At 33.5% G+C, this 23,872-nt stretch overlaps 1 protein-coding gene across 13 annotated transcripts in view; it reads left to right on the forward strand.

Annotated features, from left to right (window-relative positions):
* KHDRBS2 (KH RNA binding domain containing, signal transduction associated 2) overlaps window positions 1-23,872 on the forward strand; it is a 624,340-nt gene that overhangs the window by 515,319 nt on the left and 85,149 nt on the right. For all 13 annotated transcript variants that reach the window (XR_008298548.1, XR_008298549.1, XR_008298546.1 and 10 more), the window contains exon 7: window positions 18,751-18,833. Coding sequence is in view for 4 of the 13 variants with exons in the window: in XM_053222622.1 (XP_053078597.1) it covers window positions 18,751-18,833 (83 nt within the window). In the remaining 9 variants the exon portion in view is untranslated. The remainder of the gene's footprint in view (window positions 1-18,750; window positions 18,834-23,872) is intronic.

The raw sequence follows: 23,872 nt of genomic DNA on the forward strand, positions 1-23,872 counted from the left end.
GAATTCAAATGATTAAAAATACACATACATTACCCCCTATGTAGGAATCAGTATAGAGAAACTATTAGTAGTTATAGGGGTTAGGAAATTGAGTATAAATTTTGAAAAAAAGAATAAATGAAAATGCATGGTTATTCAAGAACTTAACAAGTTGAGCCAGTGTGGTCTCGTAGTCTGTGAGTTCAAGCCCTACATCAGGCTATGTGCTGACAGCTCAGAGCCTGGATCCTGCTTCGGATTCTGTATCTCCCTCTGTCTCTGCCCCTCCCCTGCTCGCACTCTGTCTCTCTCTCTGTCTCTCTCTCTCTCTCTCTCAAAAATAAACATAAAAGAAATCATAAAGGATATCCTCAGTTGTAAAATGAGGATGATACAAGTAGTAGCCTCCTAAGAATGAATGGAGTAAGCTATGGGAAGTGTTTACCAGGTCCCAGAATATGTCATTCAAAATTCTTTACTATACTATGACATATTATAAAATTCCATATTTGTATATTTCTATTTGTTATGCTAATAATAGCAATAACATTACAATCACTACCATAGTTTTACTACGGGCATATCATGACACCATTCATATGGAAGGCTATGCAAGATAAAATCAGAAACATAGGAATTTATCCTTGGAAAGATCTATAACATTTGTCAAACTTGACTAATCCCTGGGATGATTAATTGCTTCCTGGTTCTTATTTTTTTCTTCTTTTGGTCATAAATGAGAAGGGAGGCAGTAAACAGGGAAAATAAGAGAGAGGGAAAGAAAGAAATGTTAAAAGTTAGAAAGGAAATAGTATAGGGGCATAGGATCAGAAGATGGATTTGTCTGGGAACACTTGATTGCTTTCCAAAGAAATGGGCTGGAGCTCATGAGCAGAGCCCCGCCCCGCCCCCCACAGGTGGAGTAGCGAGGCTAATGGTTATAACCGACATTGCTCGCACATAACTGTCCAGGACATATAAAAAGGAACACTGGGAGTTCAGAAATGCCCAGTATGTGCTATGTGGCTACAAGAGTCTTATCTATTTATGTATTTATTTGTTTGTTTGTTTGTTTATTTATTTATTTATTTATTTATTTATTTTTATTATTTTTTTTTAATAGAAGAGTCTTAAGGAGATTTAACAGAAATCTAGGCAGAATGAGCCTGAACCCTGTAGACTGGCCTGGCTTGTTCCCTTTGGTGTTCTCTATATTTACCAACCCCGGCACAAGCCTCTCTACCACCATCCTGCTTCTTTCTCTTCTGTTACCATTTGTCACTGGAACAAAAGTATGCCTTTATTCACTGGTCTCAGATTTTAGCATAGCACAGACTTTTCAAAACTGACCTTTCAAATCTTATGATGCTTTTCTCAACTCCTATTTTCTTCTCCCTGTGTTTATATCTCCTTGTGGCAAGAATGTTCTTTTGCTTTTCTTGTTGTTTAAAAAAAAATGGATAATATCACACATAACATGTTTCTGGTGCCTTCTACCCTTTTCCACACAGTAATCTTATGTATTCTTAAAATAACTTCACTAATATTACACTGTATATTCACTAACTAAAATTTAAATAAAAACTTGAAACTTCAAAAAAAAGTTCATTTTGAGAAAAAAATAACCTTTCATTTTCAATTTTGTGAATGTTGAAAGCTTCCTTAAGTACAAAACCCAGAGGTCATTCTATTAGTTTATAAGGAAACATTAAAGAATAGAGAACTGACAACATAAGATTCTGCTTTAAAATAGCAGTCTTGAAAGCATCAAAGATTCAGGCGTATGGGTCTATTTGTCTCTTTTGTTGATTTTTTAAAATGATTATAAGAAGGATAAGTGCAGAAGCAGAAAGTGTTTTTCATTTCCCTTAAGCTCATTTCTCCTTGCTGTGTTTGGATGTTTGCATAGTGAAATTTTCTCAGAACTATCAAAGATTATTATGTCATTAGTAGTATCTTCATTTTATTTCTGGGTACTCCCAAAAAAGTCAGTTTATTGACTTTATTGAAAATGCCCTCCAAGTTCCCAATCCGTTTCATTCACTAGAAAGCAAAATCACTCAAAATCACGAGAAAATCAAAGATACGTTATACAGTGAGACAGAAAAGATGAAGAGAGAGTGGATGGCAGATTCAAAAAATATATTATTTTTGCTATCAAAATGAAATCATTTATAAAATCTAAATCCTTTGGCTTTGTCTCCCTCTTTCCTTAAGTTTGAACTGAAAAAGAAAACACATCAAAAAAGTTTTGGTAGCTGAGTATTTCATATGTATCTTTCAGCAGTGCTGCAGTGTCCAATATGGTACCAAGTAGCCACATATGGCCACTTATTTTTAAAATTAAAATTAAATAAAACTAAAAATTCAGTTCTTAAGTCACCCTAGCCACATTTATGTACTCAACAGCTACATCTGACTATGACCGCCATATTGGACAGCACAATTCTTAGGAGGCTACTACTTGTATCACAGAAATACCTACTGGAGAGCACTGCACTTATATAAAGTCTCCCCGTATGAAATATAACAGGCATTTTAACATAAGCCAATGCAATGATAAATTTGGAAAGAAATTAATCACCACAGAGTAAATGAATAGTTAATAAAATAATATAGCAATCTGAATGATCTTTTGATACCAAATTGAGTTTCTATATGACAAACTGATATTTTTAGCCCATATAGCTAACATTTGTGAGTTATAGTAGAACATGTAAAGATGTTTAATAAAGCAGAATGCTCTATACCATGGTTTATAAAATTTTTTAGATTGACTTTTTTAAAGAACTCTCATGTAAAACTTAAAACACATCCAGTCTGGTTACAGTGAAGACAGAGGGCCCCTGCCTGCTCAGTCTTTCAGGCTGAGGGTTTCCAAGATACTTCTGAATCACAAGCCCCAAGAAGAACCTGAGTTCCCTTTAAAAAAGAAAAAAAAAAAAAAAAGTAAACTCTGACCAGAGTAGGTGAGAGAAATTTTAAAAGTAGAATGTTAAAGGTACACCTGGGTGGCTCAGTCCATTAAGCATCTGACTTCTGCTCAAGTCATGATCTTGCAGTTTGTGAGTTCAAGCCCCGTGTTGGGCTCTGTGCTGACAGCTTAGAGCCTGGAGCCTGCTTCGGATTTTCTGTCTCCCTTTCTTTCTGCCTCTCCCTTGTTTGTGTTCTCTCTCTCTCAAAAATAAATAAACATTAAATAAAAAGTAAAATATTAAAGATCAGGACTAAACCTACTTCAGCAGTGAGACTCCTCCCTACTCAGTGTCAATATACTTTATTATTAACTTAGTTAATTTGAATGTTTACATCTTCTCCATGAAAATAAGCACTGCTGAAACAAAATATCCCAGAAAAATAAAATTGGTAATGCTCTCATGACTTAGAACAAGATCAAGCTTTAGAAGACAATTCATGTTTTTCATTCAAAGTATCATAAGGTTAAGGATGAATAGAAGGGCATTGTTCTATCTTGATATATTTCTAATCATAGGAATCTGTAAATATTAGAAATGCCTTCCCCTTTGGATAATGCAGGAATTTTTGTTACACATAGTACCATATAACTGAAAAAAGTCACCATAAAAATGAAGATTACTTAACTGGCTTATATGAAATCATTATTTCATTTTGATTTGCATTTGCCTGATGAATAATTTATTAGAAAGTGATTATTGTATAAAACAAAATATCAAAATTGCTTTATTTATGAATGTAAATGATAGATTCTTAAATTGTTTTTTAATTGAAAAAAATGTTACTAAAGATCATAGCTCAAATAGTTTTGGGGAAGAAATAGTGAAAAATATTAAACAGATACATCATGCCATCATACTCTTGTTTTGCAAGCCATTAAAATCCCTGTTTCCACAACCAAAATCTTATTGCCAAGAAGTATGACAGGAGTCAATATGGTGTGTTAACTTTAAAGATTCTATTTTGTTTTGTTTTCTAATTTATTCCCTGCTATAAACAGGTTGAATCAAATCATTTGCATCAGATTCCTTACAACAACTTTTTTAGTTTCTTATAGCCTAAAACAGCAGCAACCTCAAGGCCCTTTATGGATTATTGGAGGTAAAAAGACCTTTAAAAAAAGAAATTCTAAAAAAACAAAAAACAAACAAACAAAAAACACTCCCCTTGTGTGGCCAGCTCACTGAATTCCTATGATTAGAAATATATTAAGATATGACAGTGCCCTTCTATTCATATTTAACCTTTTGGTACTTAATGAATGAAAAAGATGAATTGTTTTCTAAAACTTGATCTTGTTCTTAGTCATGACAGTATTTATCTTTTTTTCTGTTGAGTGAATTAGAAGGACTTAGACACTTGTAACACTGATTTAAAGCATTTGCTTTGGATTGTATTCTGAAGTAGGACTGATGCTTATGATGCAAAGTACATAAAGCATTAATTAGCACATTTAAAATGAATCCATTAGCAAACTAGCACTCATTAGTATATTACTTTAAACTTCCAATTTCAATAGTCATTGTTCTATTCATTAACTAGATTGAACATACTGCTGTCTGATTCCTAAAGTGTTAAAAGGGGTACCTGGGTGGCTCAGTCAGTTGAGCATCCAATTCTTGATTTTGGCTCAGGTCTTGATCCCAGGGTCATGGGATCAAGCCCCACATCAAGCTCCACACTTAGTATGGAGCCTGCTTGAGATTGGTCTCTCTCCCTCTCTCTCTCCCTCTGCCCCTCTCCTCTGCTCACACACACACTTTCTTTCTAAAATAAAATGATAATTTAAAATAAAATAAAAATAAAAGGCATTTATAAAATAAAGTAGGAGAATCCTACTAATAAATGAATCTTCTCAAAAAACATAAAGTTAACAACTTTTCATGGCATAACTAATGGAAAATAACTAAAATATTACAGGATATCTAACTTAAATTAAACCATGGAAGAATTTTTTAAATAGCTACTACTTCTGTCTGTCCTCACCAAACACCAGGTATTACTATTTTTATTAATCTAGAGCTTGTGATGTACTTTGGTTTATTATATACTTTTTTACCAGAAAACTTAAAAATGTGTTCATGTATAAGAATCACCTACTTGGAAACTTAAACCACATTTAATAGTATTGATCACCAAAAATATAGATAGATAGCTTTGAAACTTGTAAAATCTTGGAAATTAATTTTCAGTCATTCTTTCCAATAAAGAGAAGCTAATTTGAAACCAGGATGGTAGAAAATGTTAATATTCAGAAGAAGCAGGGTGTCTCACTAAAAATGTGTATCTATGTTTTAGGAGATTGTATGTCACAATTCACAATGTTTATTGCTAGTAATAGAAAACAGTTGTTTTAACCATTCCCCTTGGTTAAAACACTATAGAAGTCTAGGAAGCAAAAGAAGTGCAGAATAAAAAAAAGGAGAAAGCACCTTCAATTTTTCCGAAGAGATAAAATTATTAAGGCACTCACTATGAGCTGCTAACCTAGTCTTTAGATATTCAATAAACAAGGAAACAATATAATCATCTATCTATCTTTCCTCAATATCAAACATTACTTTTAAAGGACTCCTAGATTTCATGCATTTTGCTTATCTCTTCTTGGGAGAAGCAATCTACTGTGGACCCTGACTGCCTTTGCACTTTCTGCCTGGGCATGCCAAGAATACAAGGCCCTATTATCCATGCTGTTTTTCAGGGCTTTGTTTTGAACAAGAAACACTGAGGGATGAGGTAACACCTCCCACAGACAAAGAGCAGGTTTGCTTCTGCTTAGTTTAAGATCCCTGCAACTCACTACTCCGCCCCTGTAATGCAGCCCAATGACTGTCAAGAATCCATCTTGGCTCCACCTGCACTGCCCCCCGGGTGGTGGGACGCATGAATTACAGGCACAATCCAATATGAAGCTCTGGCTATTACTCTACTGTGAGTAATGAAGTCCGTAGTTGCCTCATGTTTTCTGCCAGCATCCATGAAACAGTAATAGGTTAGCTTATTAACTTAAAAGTACATCAAAATCTCAAACCCTGCAGGGTTATTGACATTTAAAGATATAACACTGTTTTTAAAATATATAATAAAAAATTATCAGCCCAGCATGTTTTGAAATTATTTCCTCATGTGTTTTTTCTTTGAAAGAATTTATTTTTAAGTAATCTCTACACCCAGTGTGGGCCTCGAACTCAAAACCCCGAGATCAAGAGTCACATGTCTACCGACTGAGCCAGCCAGGCTCCCCTCCCCATATGTTTTTAACAGCTAAAACCTCAAACTATATTTTCATTATTATTTAAAACTTGCATACTCATAATGATTTTAAAATAGTCATGAGAATTATATTTTTCCATTAACGATATTAGGCTTTTAGTAAAATAAATAGACATTGAGCACTAGACAGTGTCAGAGACTAGGTTTGAATTCTAGCCGGGCCATTTGCTGATGGGCTGTGACCTCATGAAATTACTTGTTTCCTAATCTGTAAAATGGATGTGTAAAGCTACAGAACATACTTTATAGGGTTGATGTAGGTTTTTAAGGAAGTTCTGTGTGTATAAGCACTTCATGTACTGGTACTTAAGGGTCTTCTCATACATGCTAGTTGTATACAAATCCAAATGCTGTTCACGTGAATGTGATATTATCAATTTTATCTTGAAATGTACATAACCTCCAGATGTACCTACTGAAGTTTGTTATTTGATTTTACTGGGCTTTCTAAATCAGAATTAGCCTCCCCAGAGATTAATTTTGTAGTGTAGATATGCATGTGCATAGAGCTGTCAGAGATGGTCTTATAGATCTTTGGGAGCTTTTAATTTCCAAAGATTTCAGATACATGCAATTTCTCACCTTCATACTGAGTGTACATATATATGGAAAACTGATTAATAGCCACAATCTACATAGGAAATGAGGGTATTATAGAGTAGCTCTTATTAGGGACTTATTCACTAATTTCCATAGAAAACTTTCCAAAAATTCAAGGTTTTGTCTCATTGCAGAACTAGACTGTTAGGTGTGGTGACTCCCCACTGATTATGTGGACCCTTATGCTGTAGGATGGTTTTGAAGAGATAATGACTTCCCACGGTGAGTGAGTGAGCTGACCTACTGCATCAGTAACAAAAGCTACACGTTGGTGGGTATCCATAGCCATGCTGCTCCAAACCAACCAGCAATCTCTAATAGGCAGCCATTCTTTCAGTGGGAAAAAAGAAATGGAAGATACTATTAAAATCCTTTCTGTATTGTAAGAAATCCATCTATACAGCACCAAACAGGGAATGCATGATTTAAAAAAAAAAAAGCAGTAGGGAGATATTCACATAAAAATAAAACTTTTAAGAAAAGAAACATGAGAAATTATAAATAATCATAATTTAGGAGATACTTGTCATAAACATTGATCATTACATCCTGTGGGAATACTACCTATTAAGACATTGGGATTCTGTGTTTAGTTTTTGTTTTAATAATATTTCATGATATTTTTTTTAATTTGTATAATTATAAAAAAGTGTTATTATAGTAACAAAATATCATATATGAAGTGGACATTCTATGCATTTTATGATTTAACTCACTAAGTTAAAGAAGGAACATATGTTTATAAGAATTAACCACACTTCATAAAGAAAGTTAAATGTCAAGTTCCTATCTGACCTGTTAATTATATTCAATAACATTAAAGGGCAGTGTTTGCAAATTGCTTCTGTGCCTAGTATTTTAGTGTTTGGTGACAAAATTATGATCTTGACCCTAATAATTAAATTACTTAATTCTAACATATTTATTGGTTCTTGATTGCATGTTTGTCTTTATTCTCTTTTTCTCTCAATTGTACTAGAAAATTCAATGTTATTTCCTTTTATTTTCTTTTAATATCCACTGACCTTTTACAGAAAATAAAATCTGAAATGAGAATAATAGCAAATGCTAAATCTGTCACTAATGCTTGTTAAATTTAAAAGTCTTCAAAGAAAGTGGGGGTATATAACAGAGTGAAGATGACATTTCATATCATTTAAATTTCCAAATGATTTTCTTCTGGAAGTCACAATAATTTACTAGCATCATAAGACATTTTTGCTTCTCTTTATTTGATAAAAAATGTTCGTTTTTATAGTTTCTATATTAGTATTAGGTTGAACTATAGAAAATTGTCAATATTTGACATTTTTGACCTACAAACATGGCAATTTCATATAATCCAACTTAACTTTCCAGATAAGTAAATCCATTACAATAATCATTAACCACACTGTCAGTAACAGAATTTAATATTTTGAAAACAAATTTATGCATGCCTAAACTATGCTCTGAGATGGTCTCAATTATTTTTGAATGATGAGTCCCTTTTTGAATTATAAGAAATCTTCAGAAATTCCATAAATGAGTACTGATTAGAAAAATCTCTCTATATAGAGGAAATTCAATATATAATCTATTTATGTTTCCCTTATTGTCAAAATGTTTTGGTTTGGTGTCTGTGGGGGCAGTGATGTGCACACAGGGACAGCCAGAGATTCTCATAGGTACAGGTCAATGTTAAGAAAACACATCGGCGTGGGCATCTTTTACAACAGGATTTTCAATAAATAACATCTTTCTATTAAATCAAGACTGATCTTCTTCTTAGTGTGGGTTCTTCTTGTAGAAAACATGATTATATTTATTATACTGGGTGTTTTGCCTTCATTTCCTAGTGAGATGAAGACCAATTAAAGAGAGGAGTGGGGCTTGTAACACCCTGTTCATGTAGAACATGAAGTAGCCTAAGCTTTTCATCTCAGTAGATACTCTGGTGGTTGTTATTTCAATGGTCATCTATCTGTTGATGACTTCCAGAGCTCTATTTGTAGTCCAGACTACCTAAGCCTCAACCCCCTAGGTCCACCTACCTGAAACCAACTCTCATGACATCAAGGTCATCTGCAACTTTTCTAACTGCAGAGGAACATTTAATCACCTTTGGAAGGAAATACTGTCAGCCAAAGCTTTCTCAAGTTTCCGTACACAGTATTGAGGAGAGTTCACTGAAAGATTACAAGACCTTGTTAAAAACAGTATCAATTCAATACAAACCAAGAGGAAAAAATAAAGGCACTGATGATTCAAATGTTGGAGTTGTCTTCCAGGGGATTTTCAGTAACTATGATTAACATATTCAAGAAAATAGAGGGGGAAAATGGAGCCTAGTCCCAAAAGACTTGGCATTTTTAAGAGTCAAAAAAGTAAGTTACAAAATGCAGATGTATATTTTGTCATTCCACTGCTTGAAACCTTTCCATGGCTTCCTTCTCTACAGGATACAAATAAACTCCTTACCATATCATAGGAAGAATTTCAAATTTTACTCCTTCCATTTCTTTAACCAGACTTGCCTACCATTTCATAGATATTTTCTGCTTTAGTTAGATCCAACTACTAGCAGTTCACCAAACACAGTACTTTCTTTTATGGTGTCATGCATTCACACCTGATGTTCTTGGAAACTGGAATGCTCTCATACTACTTGCTGGTCCACCTAGAAATTATTTATTTATCCACAAATAACCATCTCAAATACCTTTCCTGAGAAATTCTTTCATTCCTTCCATTGTAGTTCCATAGCACTCATTACATACTCTATTAAACACTTTTCCATTTCAAGAATTTCAATTTTTTTTTATACATTTGTTGGTCTCCTACAGTAGGCCAAGAGCAGTGGCATGCTACAACTGACTTGTGCTAGCTCACAAGACCCTGTGTAAAATTTTTAGAGACTTTGTGAATTGGTTGTTAAACAGAGCTATTATTAAAAATTAAATTAGGGGTGCCTGGGTGACTCAGTTGGTTAAGCGTACAACTTCGGCTCAGGTCATGATCTCACAGTTCGTGGGTTCCAGCCCTGCATTGGGCTCTGTGCTGAAAGCTTGGAGCTTGGAGCCTGGAGCCTGATTCAGATTCTGTGTCTCCCTCTCTCTCTGCCCCTCCTCTGCTCATGCTCCTCTCTCTCTCTGTCTGTCTCAAAAAATAAAGAAACATTAAAAAAATTATTAAAGACAGAGATAGTTAATATTTTCATCAATATGTGATTACTTTGTTACAACCTATGCTCTAGATTATTTATGTCTGTTGTTTTTGTATGGTGGAAATAATATATAATAGTGTATTACTGTTTATCTCTTCCCAGATTTGTTGTTTTTCATGCTAATAGCTTGACATCACCCATAGTATAATTATTTATACCATAGTACCAGTAAATCGTAAAAGCCAGGACTTGATCTTTTATTATGTTATTTGGATTTAAGAAACTATGGAGAAAAAATGAATAATACAGATTTAACTTAAAATTGTGTTATGGTGGATGCCTGGGTGGCTCAGTTGGGTTAAGCTTCTGACTCTTGATTTCTTTTCTTTTTTTTTCAATATATGAAATTTATTGTCAAATTGGACTCTTGATTTCAATTCAGGTCATGGTCTCACAGTTCTTGAGTTCAAGCCGCAAGTCAGACTCAGTGCTAACAGCACAGAGCCTGATTGGGATTCTCTCTCCCTCTTTCTCTGCCCCTCTTCAGCATGTGCGTGCAAGTGTGTATGTGTGTGTGCACACAATCTCTCTCTCAAAAAAAAAAAAAACTTAAAAAAATAAACTAAAATTTGTTATGCCTATAGTCTTTACATTGTGACCAAAACACAAACTTGAGGAAATGTTCTTCTAGTATATGAAAACCATGGTCCAATTTAGAACAGAGCTGCTCACATAACTGACAAATGAGTAAAGTTCTGACATACATAGTTGAGGTTTTCCTTTCATTTACTTGCCAACATTAATGAAAATTTCAAATGACATTTATGTCAGAATTATAATGTTCATGGATATAGAGGAGTCTTACTTGCTGAATAAGACAGTAATATGTAGGAGACACCATTCCAATGTCTTCTCCCTTCCATCATTTCTGTTGAAAAATTCTGCTTTGTCTCTATTTGTTGCACTCCAGGGATAATGTACCAGTTTTTCCTGGTGCTTTTAAAATTTCAATTTTCAGCAGTTTTATTAGGATGTTCCCAGGTGTATTTTCTTTGTATTTATGCTAATTAATGTTCATAGAGTATCTTGAAAAAAGAAGTAATCACGTTTTATCTATGTTGTGATTTATTGTGGTATCACTGCAATAGCAGAATTATAAAACTTATTTTACAAGAGATAGCATGTCACACTGAAGTTGTATGTGTATAAAACTTATATATTTTATCTATAAGTTCTGTGCTATAAACTTTAATATAAAATATATAATCTGAGAGTATAAATGTAATTTATACATTATACATATTTATAAATTTGATTTTTATTTGTAAAATGTGTGGTTATGTCAGTAAAATTTACAGTGAAATTATGTACATACACACACACACCACACACATAAACACATACATGCAATTTTTTGAAGAGCCATTTGTTAATCATTTATCAGAACACCACAGGCTGAGAACCTCTCAAAGACAGGAATTAGGTCTTGTTTTTCTATCTTTATTGCCTGGATAATAAATTCAGTAGCTGATACAAAGTCTGGTGAATTACTATTATTTTAAGCTTATATAGAGAGCTAATACTATTTAGATTTGAAAACCCAAAATTGGTGCAGAAATCATAGTTCAAGATGGAGTGTTCAAATCAAATTGAAAAATTAGTAACATAATAAGGCAGAGAAGTATATTTTTCAAAGCAGATTTGAAAAGGGCTGGCTTTGTACAGCTATGTATTTATAGTAATACACATCTGTCCTGTATGCTGCTTTAGCCAATACTCATAGAGTGTATGTATAATGAGACCTATAATTCATAAGAAACTATGAAGAAATCATCATCTCCTCATAGCGCTCAGGCCTTCCTGTCAGGCTACACTTCACATTGTAACTTAAGCAAATAGTAGAGGACATGGTGAGGATCTGGAAAACAGTCAAGAGTGCATTTTCTAAAGATCTGCTTTTATTTGGTTCAAAGAACAGAAAACTAAAGAACTTATAATTTCACAAATATGAAGGAATTCAAGATAGAAGAGATATTCTTCATGACCATGTTCCAGAAAAAAATGAATCTTTTTTCTTTGGGCATTTTGGTTTTTTGTGAGAGATGCCAAATCATCTGTTGTCAGCTAGAAGAAAATAAAGTTAAAACCTTTTTTAATGTTTATTTATTTTTTGAGAGAGACAGAGCATGAGCATGAGCAGGGGAGGGAAGAGAGAGGAGGAGACACAGAATCCAAAGCAGGTTCTAGGCTCTGATCTGTTAGCACAGAGCCTGATGTGGGGCTCAAACTCATGAACCAACCGTGAGATCATGACCTGAGCTGAAGTCATGCTCAGTCAGTTGACTGAGCTACCCAGGTGCCCCCAAATTTAAAACTTTTAATTTCAGGAAGTGTTTTTGGTTTTACTGGGACACCAGTAGGAAATGTAGGAAATGCTACTCTGACACCCTGATAACTTAAGTAGCATCTGAAAGAGTCTTAATTTTTAGTAGAAATGTGTGAATAGGCTGAGACATAAGATAGCAATTTCTTCAAAGGAAACAGCAGAAACAGTAGGGCAAAAATGGGAAAAATGTTTTTGATTTCTTAGTTGAATATTCATATTTAATTTGAATCTCTTGCGGATACCAACTGACTTTTTAGGGTGCATGTCTATTTTACTGATTTATCTTAGAACATTACCAGCATGATCCATAATTTTACTTGTCCTAAGAAAATTACATAAATACTTATATCAAGTGTTAGAAAACAAAAATAGATTATATACAAGTATCCACATTTACTTTCTCTTTTACAGTAAGGAGAATTATTTGGGGACTACTGTACCATATATTTTATGAAATTGTGGGTTGCCAGGAAAGATCTCTATATATTCTATGGATTTTCTGTGTAAGACTTAAAAAAATAAAGAAAAGTGTAAGTGAGGAGGGAAAATGTATTAGTCTTCCACAAACTAAATGGTAAAGCTATTCTTCATAAACAGAGATAATACTACTGTGTAATCATCATTTGAAATATTTCTCTTTTAGTGGTGATAGATGAGAATACTCTCCTTTGTGCTAATTTAACAGTTCAATACATATTTATTGAGCAAATACTCTATGGAATAAACTATGCTAAGCACCATAAGGTATCTAAAAAAGTGATTAAATTATGATAGAATCCATGCTTTTCAGGAGCTTCAATTCTAAAAAAAAATTTTAAAAATTGTAAAAATAAATATACAGTATATATTTAGTACTGTACATATAATATATCCTGAGTACTGATGAGATAAAAGCAACAGGCTATTAGAATTCAGAGAATACAGGCCTCTGGGTGGCTCAGTTATGCATCCAACTTCAGCTTAGGTCAAGATCTCACGGTTTGTGGGTTCAGGCCCCACGTTGGCTCTGTGTTGACAGTTCAGAGCCTGAAGTCTGCTTTGGATTCTGTGTCTCTCTCTGTCCCTCCTCCGCTCATGCTGTCTCTCTCTCTCTCAAAATAAATAAATAAACATAAAAAATAGAATTCAGAGAATAGAGTGTTACCATAAGCTTGAAAGAAGCAGGAAAATTTTCCTAAAGATCATATAATAACTTTTAGACATCAGTAGCATTTCAACAGATAGAAACAAGAAAAGCAGAAGAAGTTTAGGGGTTATAAACTCTGAAGACATGTACTTTCCCCCTCCTTGGCTCTTCTAGTTTGGGACACAAACACAACAACAAAATGGAACTAAACAAAACAAAACTCGCTTGTTTGCTTGTTCCTCATGGAAGTCAGAGCTCGTGAGTCCTGAGTAACAAAGGAGGGTGAATGAAGCCATATTTTTATAATCTTGTTGGAGAACAATAGCATGGATGCTTGAAAAGATGGTGCAGTCCCTGAAACACCTGTGGCAAATTCAGTTAATCCCCTAGTTACTGACCTCATGATCCCCAAGACAGAAAGCTCAATTGTCTGTTGCAGCTATGGGAAATCCCAGCCATGATGTTAACTGTTGTTCCACCCAGGGGGAGATGAAGCCTTGAATTGAGAATAAGGATGCCTAAATGTCACCTGAGAACACAGGAACCTCATGTCCACACTCTAATGGTTGCTAATGTGTGTGTATATATGCATGTGTGTTGGTGGGGTATGGCTATGTAAATAAAACTATATATTTTATAGGATGGTTGGAAGATTAATTTATAGAATTCTCCTATTAAGTAAAAAAAAAAAGAGAGATATTACATAAGACACAAAGGTAAAATTAAAGCACCAATGCAGAAGATCCAATAGCTCACTAGTAAGAGTACTAGAAAGAGAGAACAAAAGTACAATGGTATTTGCCAGAACTGGAGAATATAAGCTCCCAGAATTGAAAGAGCTCATTGAGTACCCAGCATACTGAATGAAAAGAGATACACACATACAGGCACAGCATTATAAAATTTCAGAATGCTAGAGGTAAACTTTGTAAAAGCATCCATAAAGGAAAGAAAAAAAGTGAAATGAAATAAAATAAAACTAGGTCACATACAAGTAGCAGGAATTCTCAGCACCAATATGTAGTGATGAAAACACTGAATCAAAGCTCTCAAAAATTCTGATTGAAAATCATTTTTCAGTCTAAACTTCTACACTCAGTTACCTGATCCAGTGTGGGATTAGAATTTAAAAATCTAAACCAGATAAATATCCAATATGCCAACAATATCACATATGTAGTATCCTTTCCAAAATACTGAAGCAAAATGTAATTATGAGAATAATCAAACAAGTTCAGAATGTGAGACAGTCTACAAATAATTGGTCTAGACAACTCAAAAAGGCAGTGTAATGGAAACCAATAAAAGTCTGGAGGAGTTTGATAGGGATTGCATTAAATGTGTAGATTGCTTTGGGTAGTATAGACATGTGAACAATATTTGGTCTTCCAACACATGAACATGGAATGACTTGCCGTTTCTTTGTGTCATGTTCAATTTATTTCATCAGTGTTTTATAGTTTTGAGAATACAAGTCTTTCACCTCTTTGGTTAGATTTGTTCCTAGGTATAGTATTGGTTTTTTGTGCAATTGTAAATGGAACTGATTCCTTAATTTCTCTTTCTGCTACTTCATCATCGGTGCACAGAAATGCAACTGATTTCTGTATGTCGATTTGGTATCCTGCAACTTTACAGCATCTTTCACAGTGCTAGAAGAAACAATCCTAAAATTTGTATGAAACCACAAAAGACGCCGAATACCCAAAGCAATCTTGACATAGAAGAGCAAAGCTGGAGGCATCACAATTCTGGACTTCTGTAGTGATCAAAACAGTATGGTACTGGCATAAAAACACACATATTGATAAAGTAGGACAAAACAGAAAACCCAGAAATGAACTCACAACCATATGACCAATTAATCTGCAACCAAGCAGAAAAGACTATCCCACAGGAAAAAGACAGTCTCTTCAACAAATGGTGTGAAAACTGGAAGGCAGCACCACTTCCTTATATCATACACAAAAATAACTTCAAAATGGATTAAAGATCTAAATGTGAGACATTAGGAAGTCTAGTTAAAATCCTAGAGGAGAGCACAGGCAGTAACCTCTTTGACACTGGCCATAGCAACTTCTTTCTTAGATATGTCTCCTAAAGCATGGGGAAAAAAGCAAAAATAACCTATTGGGTTTACATCAAGATCAAAAGCTTCTTGCATGGTGAAGGAAACAATCAACAAAACTAAAAGGCAACCTACAGAATGGGAGAAGGTATTTGCAAATGACCTATCAGATAAAGGGTTAGTATCCAAACTCTATAAAGAACTTCTCAAACTTAACCCCCATAAAATAAATAGGCAGAAATGGGCAGAAGACATGAATAGACATTTTTCCAAGGAAGACCTCCAGACAGCTAACAGACACATGAAAAGATACTGAACGTCACTCATTGTCAGGAAGTACAAATCAAAATCACCATGAATATCACCTCACACCTGTCAGAATGGCTAAAATTAACAACACAGGAAACAACAGGTGTTGACAAGGATGCAGGAAAGGAGAACTCTCTTACACTGTTGGTGGGAATGCAAACTGGTACAACCACTCTGGAGAACAGTATAGAGGTTCCTAAAAAGTTAAGAATAGAAAACAACCCTATGATCCAGCAATCAGACTACTAGGTATTTATCAAAGGATACAAAAATACTAATTAGAAGGGATACATTCAGCCTGATATTTATAACACCATTATGTACAGCCATTATGTACCATTATGGAATCCACCTAAGTTCCATCAACTGATGAATGGATAAATAACAGATATATATATATATATATATAATGGGGTGTGTGTATATATACACACTGATTCACTATATTGTACACCTGAAACTAATATTACACTGTATGTTAACTAACTGGAATTTAAATAAAAACTTAACAAAAAACCTGGAGGACTACATTAGTTCTAAAAATACTAAGCAGACATAATAACCAAATGCAATTCACAAATCTTGATTGGATTCTGATTTTTAAAAGGTAGCTGTAAAAGATGTTTTTGACGATAGCAGAATTTTGACTATGGACTGCACAGTAAATGATATTTGGGGATTATTAGGAGTGTTTTTGGTGGGAGTAATACCATTGTATTTATGTAGGAGAATATCCTTATACTCAGGACATCCAAGCTGAAGTATTTAGGGATGAAATATCAGATATCCAGAATGGATAGAGAGAAAGAGAGAGAAAGAATAAGTATCACTTTCCAATATACCACTTAGTAAAAGTTACTGAAAGAGATATTTCAGGAAGAAAAGAGAACTAGTGAAAATGGAATTTGGTAAAAGATTTCATATACAAACAGTGGTGGTGGGGTGGGGGGGTGGTCCTTAGGAAAACCACTCTGCTCTCAGTCCAGACCAGAGTGCAATAAGTTGGCCTTGTGAGAGAGACTCTCCAGGTAACACAAAACAAAATGATAGATTATCTGGTATTGTTGAATATTTTAAAATATGATTGCTAGTTTGATATAACTGTTGGGATAATTAAAAACAAATAATTTGAATTATATAGAAAATCAAGAAAATAATAAAATGAATGAGGAATTATTAACATTAGGAAAAACAAAAAGTATGTGAGAATAAAAAAATAAGTGTGTTAATCTATTTGGAATCTTAGTGAATAATATTTATTGTTATTTAATGATAATGTAGATATTGACTAACGAAAGTTATGAAAACTATGTTAATGTGTAGGGAAAATATGGGGAAGAGTCTATAACAGAACTAAATCCTTTACAACTTGAAGGGCTAGCCAATAGGAAATAATCAAAATTCATAAATCAAGGAATGTTAATTTAACCATATTGCTTAATAACACAAAAATTAATACTAAAATAATAGATGAAAAAAACTTAAAGAGAACCGGGGGTTAGAGAGGGACAAGGAAGTGCTGTTTTTTGGCCATAAACCCTTTAGTATTATTTTTAAATAATCTTATACGTTAAAAATTAACTTCCAAATATTTAATTTTTTAATTCAATAGGAATCTAATTAGAATATTCAAAGATCAACTGGAGAAACTATTGCATACTGCAGAGCAAAAATATGATGAGATGGAAACCATAAGTGGAAAAATAAAATAAATTGAAGTCAGACTCCGAAAACCCCATTTATAACTAATAGCATTATAAACAGTAAACCAGATGGAGAAGTCATAATATTTTTAAAACTTTCTTAAATTCATGAAAATTATTAGTTTTCAGATTAAATGGGATCAATGATTTTAGTCAAGATTGAAGTAGAAACTTTCATATCCACACATTTTTTAAGTTTCTGAACACAATAGAGAGATTTATAATCCTCCAGACTGAAATGAAGTTATGAACTTGTGGGATGGGTTGGAAATGCATTCCAGGGAAAGAGACATACCAGCAAAGGTCCAGAAGCAGAAAAACCAGAGGTTTTTTTCAGAAGTAGGGAATAGTCCAGGTGGATGGCTAGGGTTTCGAATAAAGTCAGTGACTACAAAGGGAAATAAAACTAAATCTCTCACTAAGTGATCAAATAACTGCTAGCTTGCTTTCACATTCTGCAATAAGTCTGCCTCAGCTTTGATACCATTTTAGTTAGATAATAAGACTCACCACCAACATCATTTTGTTTATGAGACTTAAAAAGTATAGAATGCACAGCAAAATAAATGGTCTTTCTTTTTTTTTTCCTCTTCCCTTCCTTCCTTCCCTCTATCCTCCCTCTCTCCTTCCATCCCTTTCTTTCTTCCTTCTCTTCCTTCTCATCTTCCCTTCTTCCCTTCCTTTTCCATCTTCTTTCCTTTTTCTTCCCCCTCCCTTTATTCTTTTTGTTTGTTTTGCAATGATGACTATCATTTTCTCACTGCAAGTTGATCACAATTTAAGGATCCCGTTTTTATAGGGTAAGGGAAAAAAACTACCAGTGGGGCTGTAAAAAATAAAACCACCATTATGTTAGCACACTATCTACCTATAATATTTTCCAAAAAAAATTTATTTTTCATTCATTTTCTTCAGTACTACTGATCAAAATTCTGGATAAATCCTAGAGCAGGTATTGCTACTTCAATGATGTGCTGAGTTCAATTATTAAACATATTCTGATTCATGAAATATTATTCAAGGTTATGAAAAAATTGTTCATCTAGTAAAATCTGATGCAGAGTAACTAAGCAAACATAAAAACTAAATTTTAAGGTCACATTATATAAAATCTCATTAAGCAAAAACAGACCAAAGTTAATCAAGTTGATTGCTAATAGGTCTCTCTACCATTTTCTGCCTCAGGGGTATGATGATGGCTACGGGGGTGAATATGATGACCAGACCTATGAGACTTATGATAACAGCTATGCCACCCAAACGCAAAGGTAAGGCATTTGCTGTCTAAAGCATCCTTGTCAGGATTATTTCTAATCCTGCTATTTTGTTTCTTGTATCAGAGTACCAGTTATATTATGTGAGAGTTTCTAGCAGTGGTTTTTCTCCATTGTCTCTCTAAATTACTAAATTGCTTACTAGACTGAGGTAAAAGAAAATAATCTAGCAATTGTTAGTAATGGTAGTGTGTTGGGAAGACTTGGTGGCTCAGTCAGTTCAGCGACGGACTCTTGATTTAAGCTCCAGATATGATCTCAGGGTTTCTGAGATCGAGCCTGCTAGGGATTCTCCCTCTCCCTCTGTCTGCCCCTCCCCAACTCATTTGCATGCGTGCGTCCTCTCTGTCTCTCAAAAAATTTTTAAAAATAAGAGTAGTGTGTTATTTTAAGACTAGGTGATTATCATAACCAGTAAAACTCATTAAATAAGTTTTATGTAACAAAATACTGTTTTAGAAATTATTTTAGTAAATTCATAATTAACACAACAATGAAACACAAAGCACTTGCTCAATGGAGCTTTTTCCTCCTAAATGTAATTTTTAAAAAATATTTATGTATTTATTTAAAAGAGAAAGAGCATGCATGCCAGCAGGGGAGGGGCAGAGAGAGAGGGAGAGAGAGAATCCCAAGCAGGCTCTGTGCAATTAGAGCAGAGCCAGATGTGGGGCTTGATCTCAAGAACTGTAAGATCATGAACTGAGCTTACATGAACTTTGAAATCAAGAGTCAGATGTTTAACCAGCTGAGCCACCGGTCAGTCACCCCTGTAATTTTTATTTGTAAAACAAAAGATACAGGAATGCTTTTAGTGCTCTGAAAAGGGAAAATTTGTAAAACATCTTATGGAATGAATAATTTCTTTCCTATTTTGATGGATCTCTAAATCATTATTGACTATATCTCTTTAGATTGATTAAATTTGAAATATCAATGAATTTTTACTTCTTTAAAGTCATTTTTTTTGAGGTAGTATTTACATACATTAAACTTTGCCCATTTAGGGTACAGAGTTTGTATGAGTTTGGCAAATGCAAACTATCAAGTGACCAACATCAAACTTAAGTTATAGGGCAATTTAGTCAGCCCCAAATGTTTTTTTTATGGCTCTGTACAGCCAACTTTTCCTAGGCCCTGAAAACCACAATCAGTTTTTTGCCATTACACTTTTGACTTTTCTAGAATGTCATTTAAGTACAAGTGATACAATATGTAGGCTTTGAGTCTGGCTTCTTAGCATGATGTATTTGATATTTATTTTATGTTTTTACGTGTATCAAATTTCTCTTCCTTTTCATTACTATGTAGTGCTTCATTGTTAGGATGTGCTATAGTTACTTCATGGGTTGAAGGACATATAGGTTGTTTCTGTTTTACTTTTTTTTCAATTATGTAAGAAAAATTGGCATGAACAAATTCATTCTTAGAAAAATCAATCTTCTAAATATTTTTCTGAAAAAAAAAGTTACAATTATCATGGGAAAGTAGGAGGAGTCCATATGACAGTTAAGTAATTCTTCACTACCTATAATTGATGGAAACTAATAAATTAATTGTTGCAAAATCATAGCATTGTCCATTTATTGATGAACTTTACTGGGACTCAGATCTGGATGCTTCATTAAGTAATATTTGGAGGGGAGGTGACATAGAAAGAAACAACTTTAAGGTCATTATGGAGTGGAGGAAATCTACATGTACTGCATAAGGTGCATTTTGTATGGTCTGAAGGACAACATAGTGAAAGGCATGAAGGGAAATTCTACTTACAGTATTGTGGGCAATTAGGAAAAAGATGAGTGTGAACTGATACTTTTAAAGCTAAGCATAACATATCATTATAGAAATGACCATCTTCAATTTTGAGTAATTGGTTAATTCAAAGTATGTGAAATAGAAGGGCTATCATGAGCTAAGGGTTTATATTATGGGTGATATCTTAATTGTCCCAATTGCATATTGAAACACAGCACAATTATTTAGGATGGGGGAAAGTTTTGCATCATGTTACAGACACTGAATATTGTATGCAAACTGGCTATATATTTATATAGCATCTGCTAATATTTTCAGTCAAATTATTAGCTCATTCTTGTATATTAGTGCATAAAAATGGTGGTAATAAAGTTCTATAGCTTGTTTCAGAAATGATTTAGTAGAAAAAACAATTACCACTCACTAAAAACACAACTAGAACAGAGTAAAATAATTTCTTGATTTAACTCTATAGAGCTACATTCAGCTGATAGAGATTTTGAAATAATTTTCTGAAAGTGAGAGACTTTCTGCATCTTTCTCTGGTGAGACTTAAATGGGCTTAACTGACCCTAAGACACAAGGAAGAAAATTTGGGGATTAGAATAACTTATTTTTGAACACTTAAAAAGTGAATGTTAGAAGAATTGAACTAAGTATGCATAAAAAGTAATAGAATAATTTCAGAAAAAAATTTCTTAATGAACTATAATTTATATGTAAAAATATATTTTCTATGCACTTCTGCTATCTTCTTTTTTTCCCTTTCCTATCTATTCCACTTCCTATGGCTAAATTCATCCCATCCTCGTGGGCACTGCTCAAAGCCAACTCTTCCAAAAAAAGTTTTTCTTAATCCTTTATTTGGGAATAACCTGGTTTTGCTCTGTCAGCACCATACATTTATTTCTCTATGGCACTTTCTCTCTCTGTCTTACATTTTACTTATCACTTTTACTACTTTCCTAGAATCTTTGTCTCATACCTTCATGTCCCTCACAGTATCTAGTGTTGAGTCTTTCATAGGGTATTACTGAATAGATGATTGTTGAATACATGAATGTCAGACCTAATGCCTACCTACACTGTGAAGATACAAAATAAGAGCCTCTTGGGGTGCCTGGGTGACCCCATCACTTAAGTGTCTTGGTTTCGGCTCAGGTCGTAATCTTATGGCTTGTGGGTTTAAGCCCCACATCAAGCTCCACACTCTCAGCACAGAGCCTACTTGGGATTCTCTCCCTCCCTTTTTCTCTCTGTCCCTATCTCTCTCTTTATCTCAAAATATAGAAATAAACTTAAAAAAAAATAGAGCCTCTCCCCTCAAAGGAGAATACAACATGCAAGATTCTATGTAATACATTTATTGACAAAATATTTATATATTTCTGAGATATCTTAGTGTTTAACCAGAAGTGATAAAGAAAACAGATCATGAACTTAATTAAAATGATACTAATATTCTATGATACAATAATTATAAAATATCTATTTTGGTCAAAACATATCCTTGATATTGGTAGAGTATCTGGCACACTAGAGGTTCTCAGTAGAGATTTGTTTAATAAATGAACAAAAAATAAATGAATGCATTAATGAATGAATGAAATTAACAATGTCATTTCAGAAAACTCTGTGAAGAAGAATTTTTAAATATAGTACCAATTTGTAATAGAAATGGATAAACACTGAGAAAATTCATGACATGATCTATTAAATTCCTATATTTAGATTATTTCTATCAATCCAACTATGCCAGCAGAAGGGAATATTAACAGTTTAGTTAGATAAGAACTTATTAAATGATTATATGTGTCAGAGAGTATACTTGCCATGCAGTGACAACACTTATTTTTTGAAATTTTTAATTATATTTTAATATTTGCCCCTAACAATTTGTTTGACGAGTCATTTGTGAGCTGTGTATATATTAAAATAACTATATTATAAGTGAAACAACTATAGAGTAACCAAGTATTAGAACTTATACGTGAGAGAAAGTTTATTTTTATAAGAATCAGTATAGAACTATTTCTCTTTAAAGTGGTGGCTCTTTAATTGGACTTCTAAAACTATGATTTTGATTTATGGAGGAAAATGGAGTAAGTTTCTAAAGTTGACCAAAGAGAAATATATGAGCATAAAACATCTCCATCATTTATAAAGAATGTGAATATTATTTTGGCACTGTCATGGCCAAAATTAGAAGAAATTCCAATTTAGAATCTGAAAGCAAAATAGCAAATTATGTGTGACTTAGCAGAATTGATATAAAAAAATAAAAATCTTTACAGAAAGTGGTCTTTAAATGACTAGTCGGCACAGGTGAATACAGAATTTGTAGAAATTATAGAGTAGAATCTGGCAGGTACCTAAATGGAGTAATTATATCATCTTCAATAGAGAGTCTAAGGGAAGTTCACAAGGTAACACACTAGAAAGGTTCACCTGGAGTTCAGAAGCTATAACAACTTTAATTAATCCCCAGTTGTCTTGTAAGGTGTCGTTAGTTCTGGAAATTTTCAAATGGATCAGAAAAGGGACTTCTCTGAAGATTCCTTAGGAGGCAGCTCAACATAAATGACATATTAAGGACTGGTAAAGAGGACGATGATATCACGGGTCTTGGACCATCTTTTTCTCTTGCTCTGTGTCTATGAGAATAAAAACTTAAAAAAATATGGATTGATGAGTTTATTATGCAAGCATCAACTTGCAGTATTAGTATTGCAGTTTCCAGGGGAACTCAATTATTGAAGTCTTTGGATTAAGACAAGTTACATCCTGTGATTAACAACTTTAATTGGACTAAATATTAAATTCTGTCCATGTTCTCAAACCCCATTTTTTATGTACTCCTCAAAGTCATTAACATTTTCAGAGATCAATCTTCTGAAATTATGTAAATTCATAAGGTTTTACCAACCAATTGACTTTTCTCAATGCCCAAATTTTCAGCAAGAATCTATACCAAACCAAAGCCATAGATGTAGGGAAAAAAATTTATTGGCATGCACTTAAGCTCAAATAGTAATATTGCAAATGAAAATCAAAAGACCAATTTTGATCATGGATTCTAAGGGCAATTTAATTTGGGTGTGAAATGTTAAGAAACTATAATTTTCCAGTGTAAATCTTTTTTTTTTTTAGATAGTTGAGCTTTATTTTATTGTTTCATTTCTACATTTAATTCTGAATTAAAAAATTGTTTATTTGTTTTGGTTTAGTATTTATAGTCCTTCTGAAGAGATAGCAATGTAGTTCGTTTTGCTTGA

This window comes from Acinonyx jubatus, chromosome B2, assembly GCF_027475565.1.
Source record: "Acinonyx jubatus isolate Ajub_Pintada_27869175 chromosome B2, VMU_Ajub_asm_v1.0, whole genome shotgun sequence".
NCBI classification, from domain to species: domain Eukaryota; kingdom Metazoa; phylum Chordata; class Mammalia; order Carnivora; family Felidae; genus Acinonyx; species Acinonyx jubatus.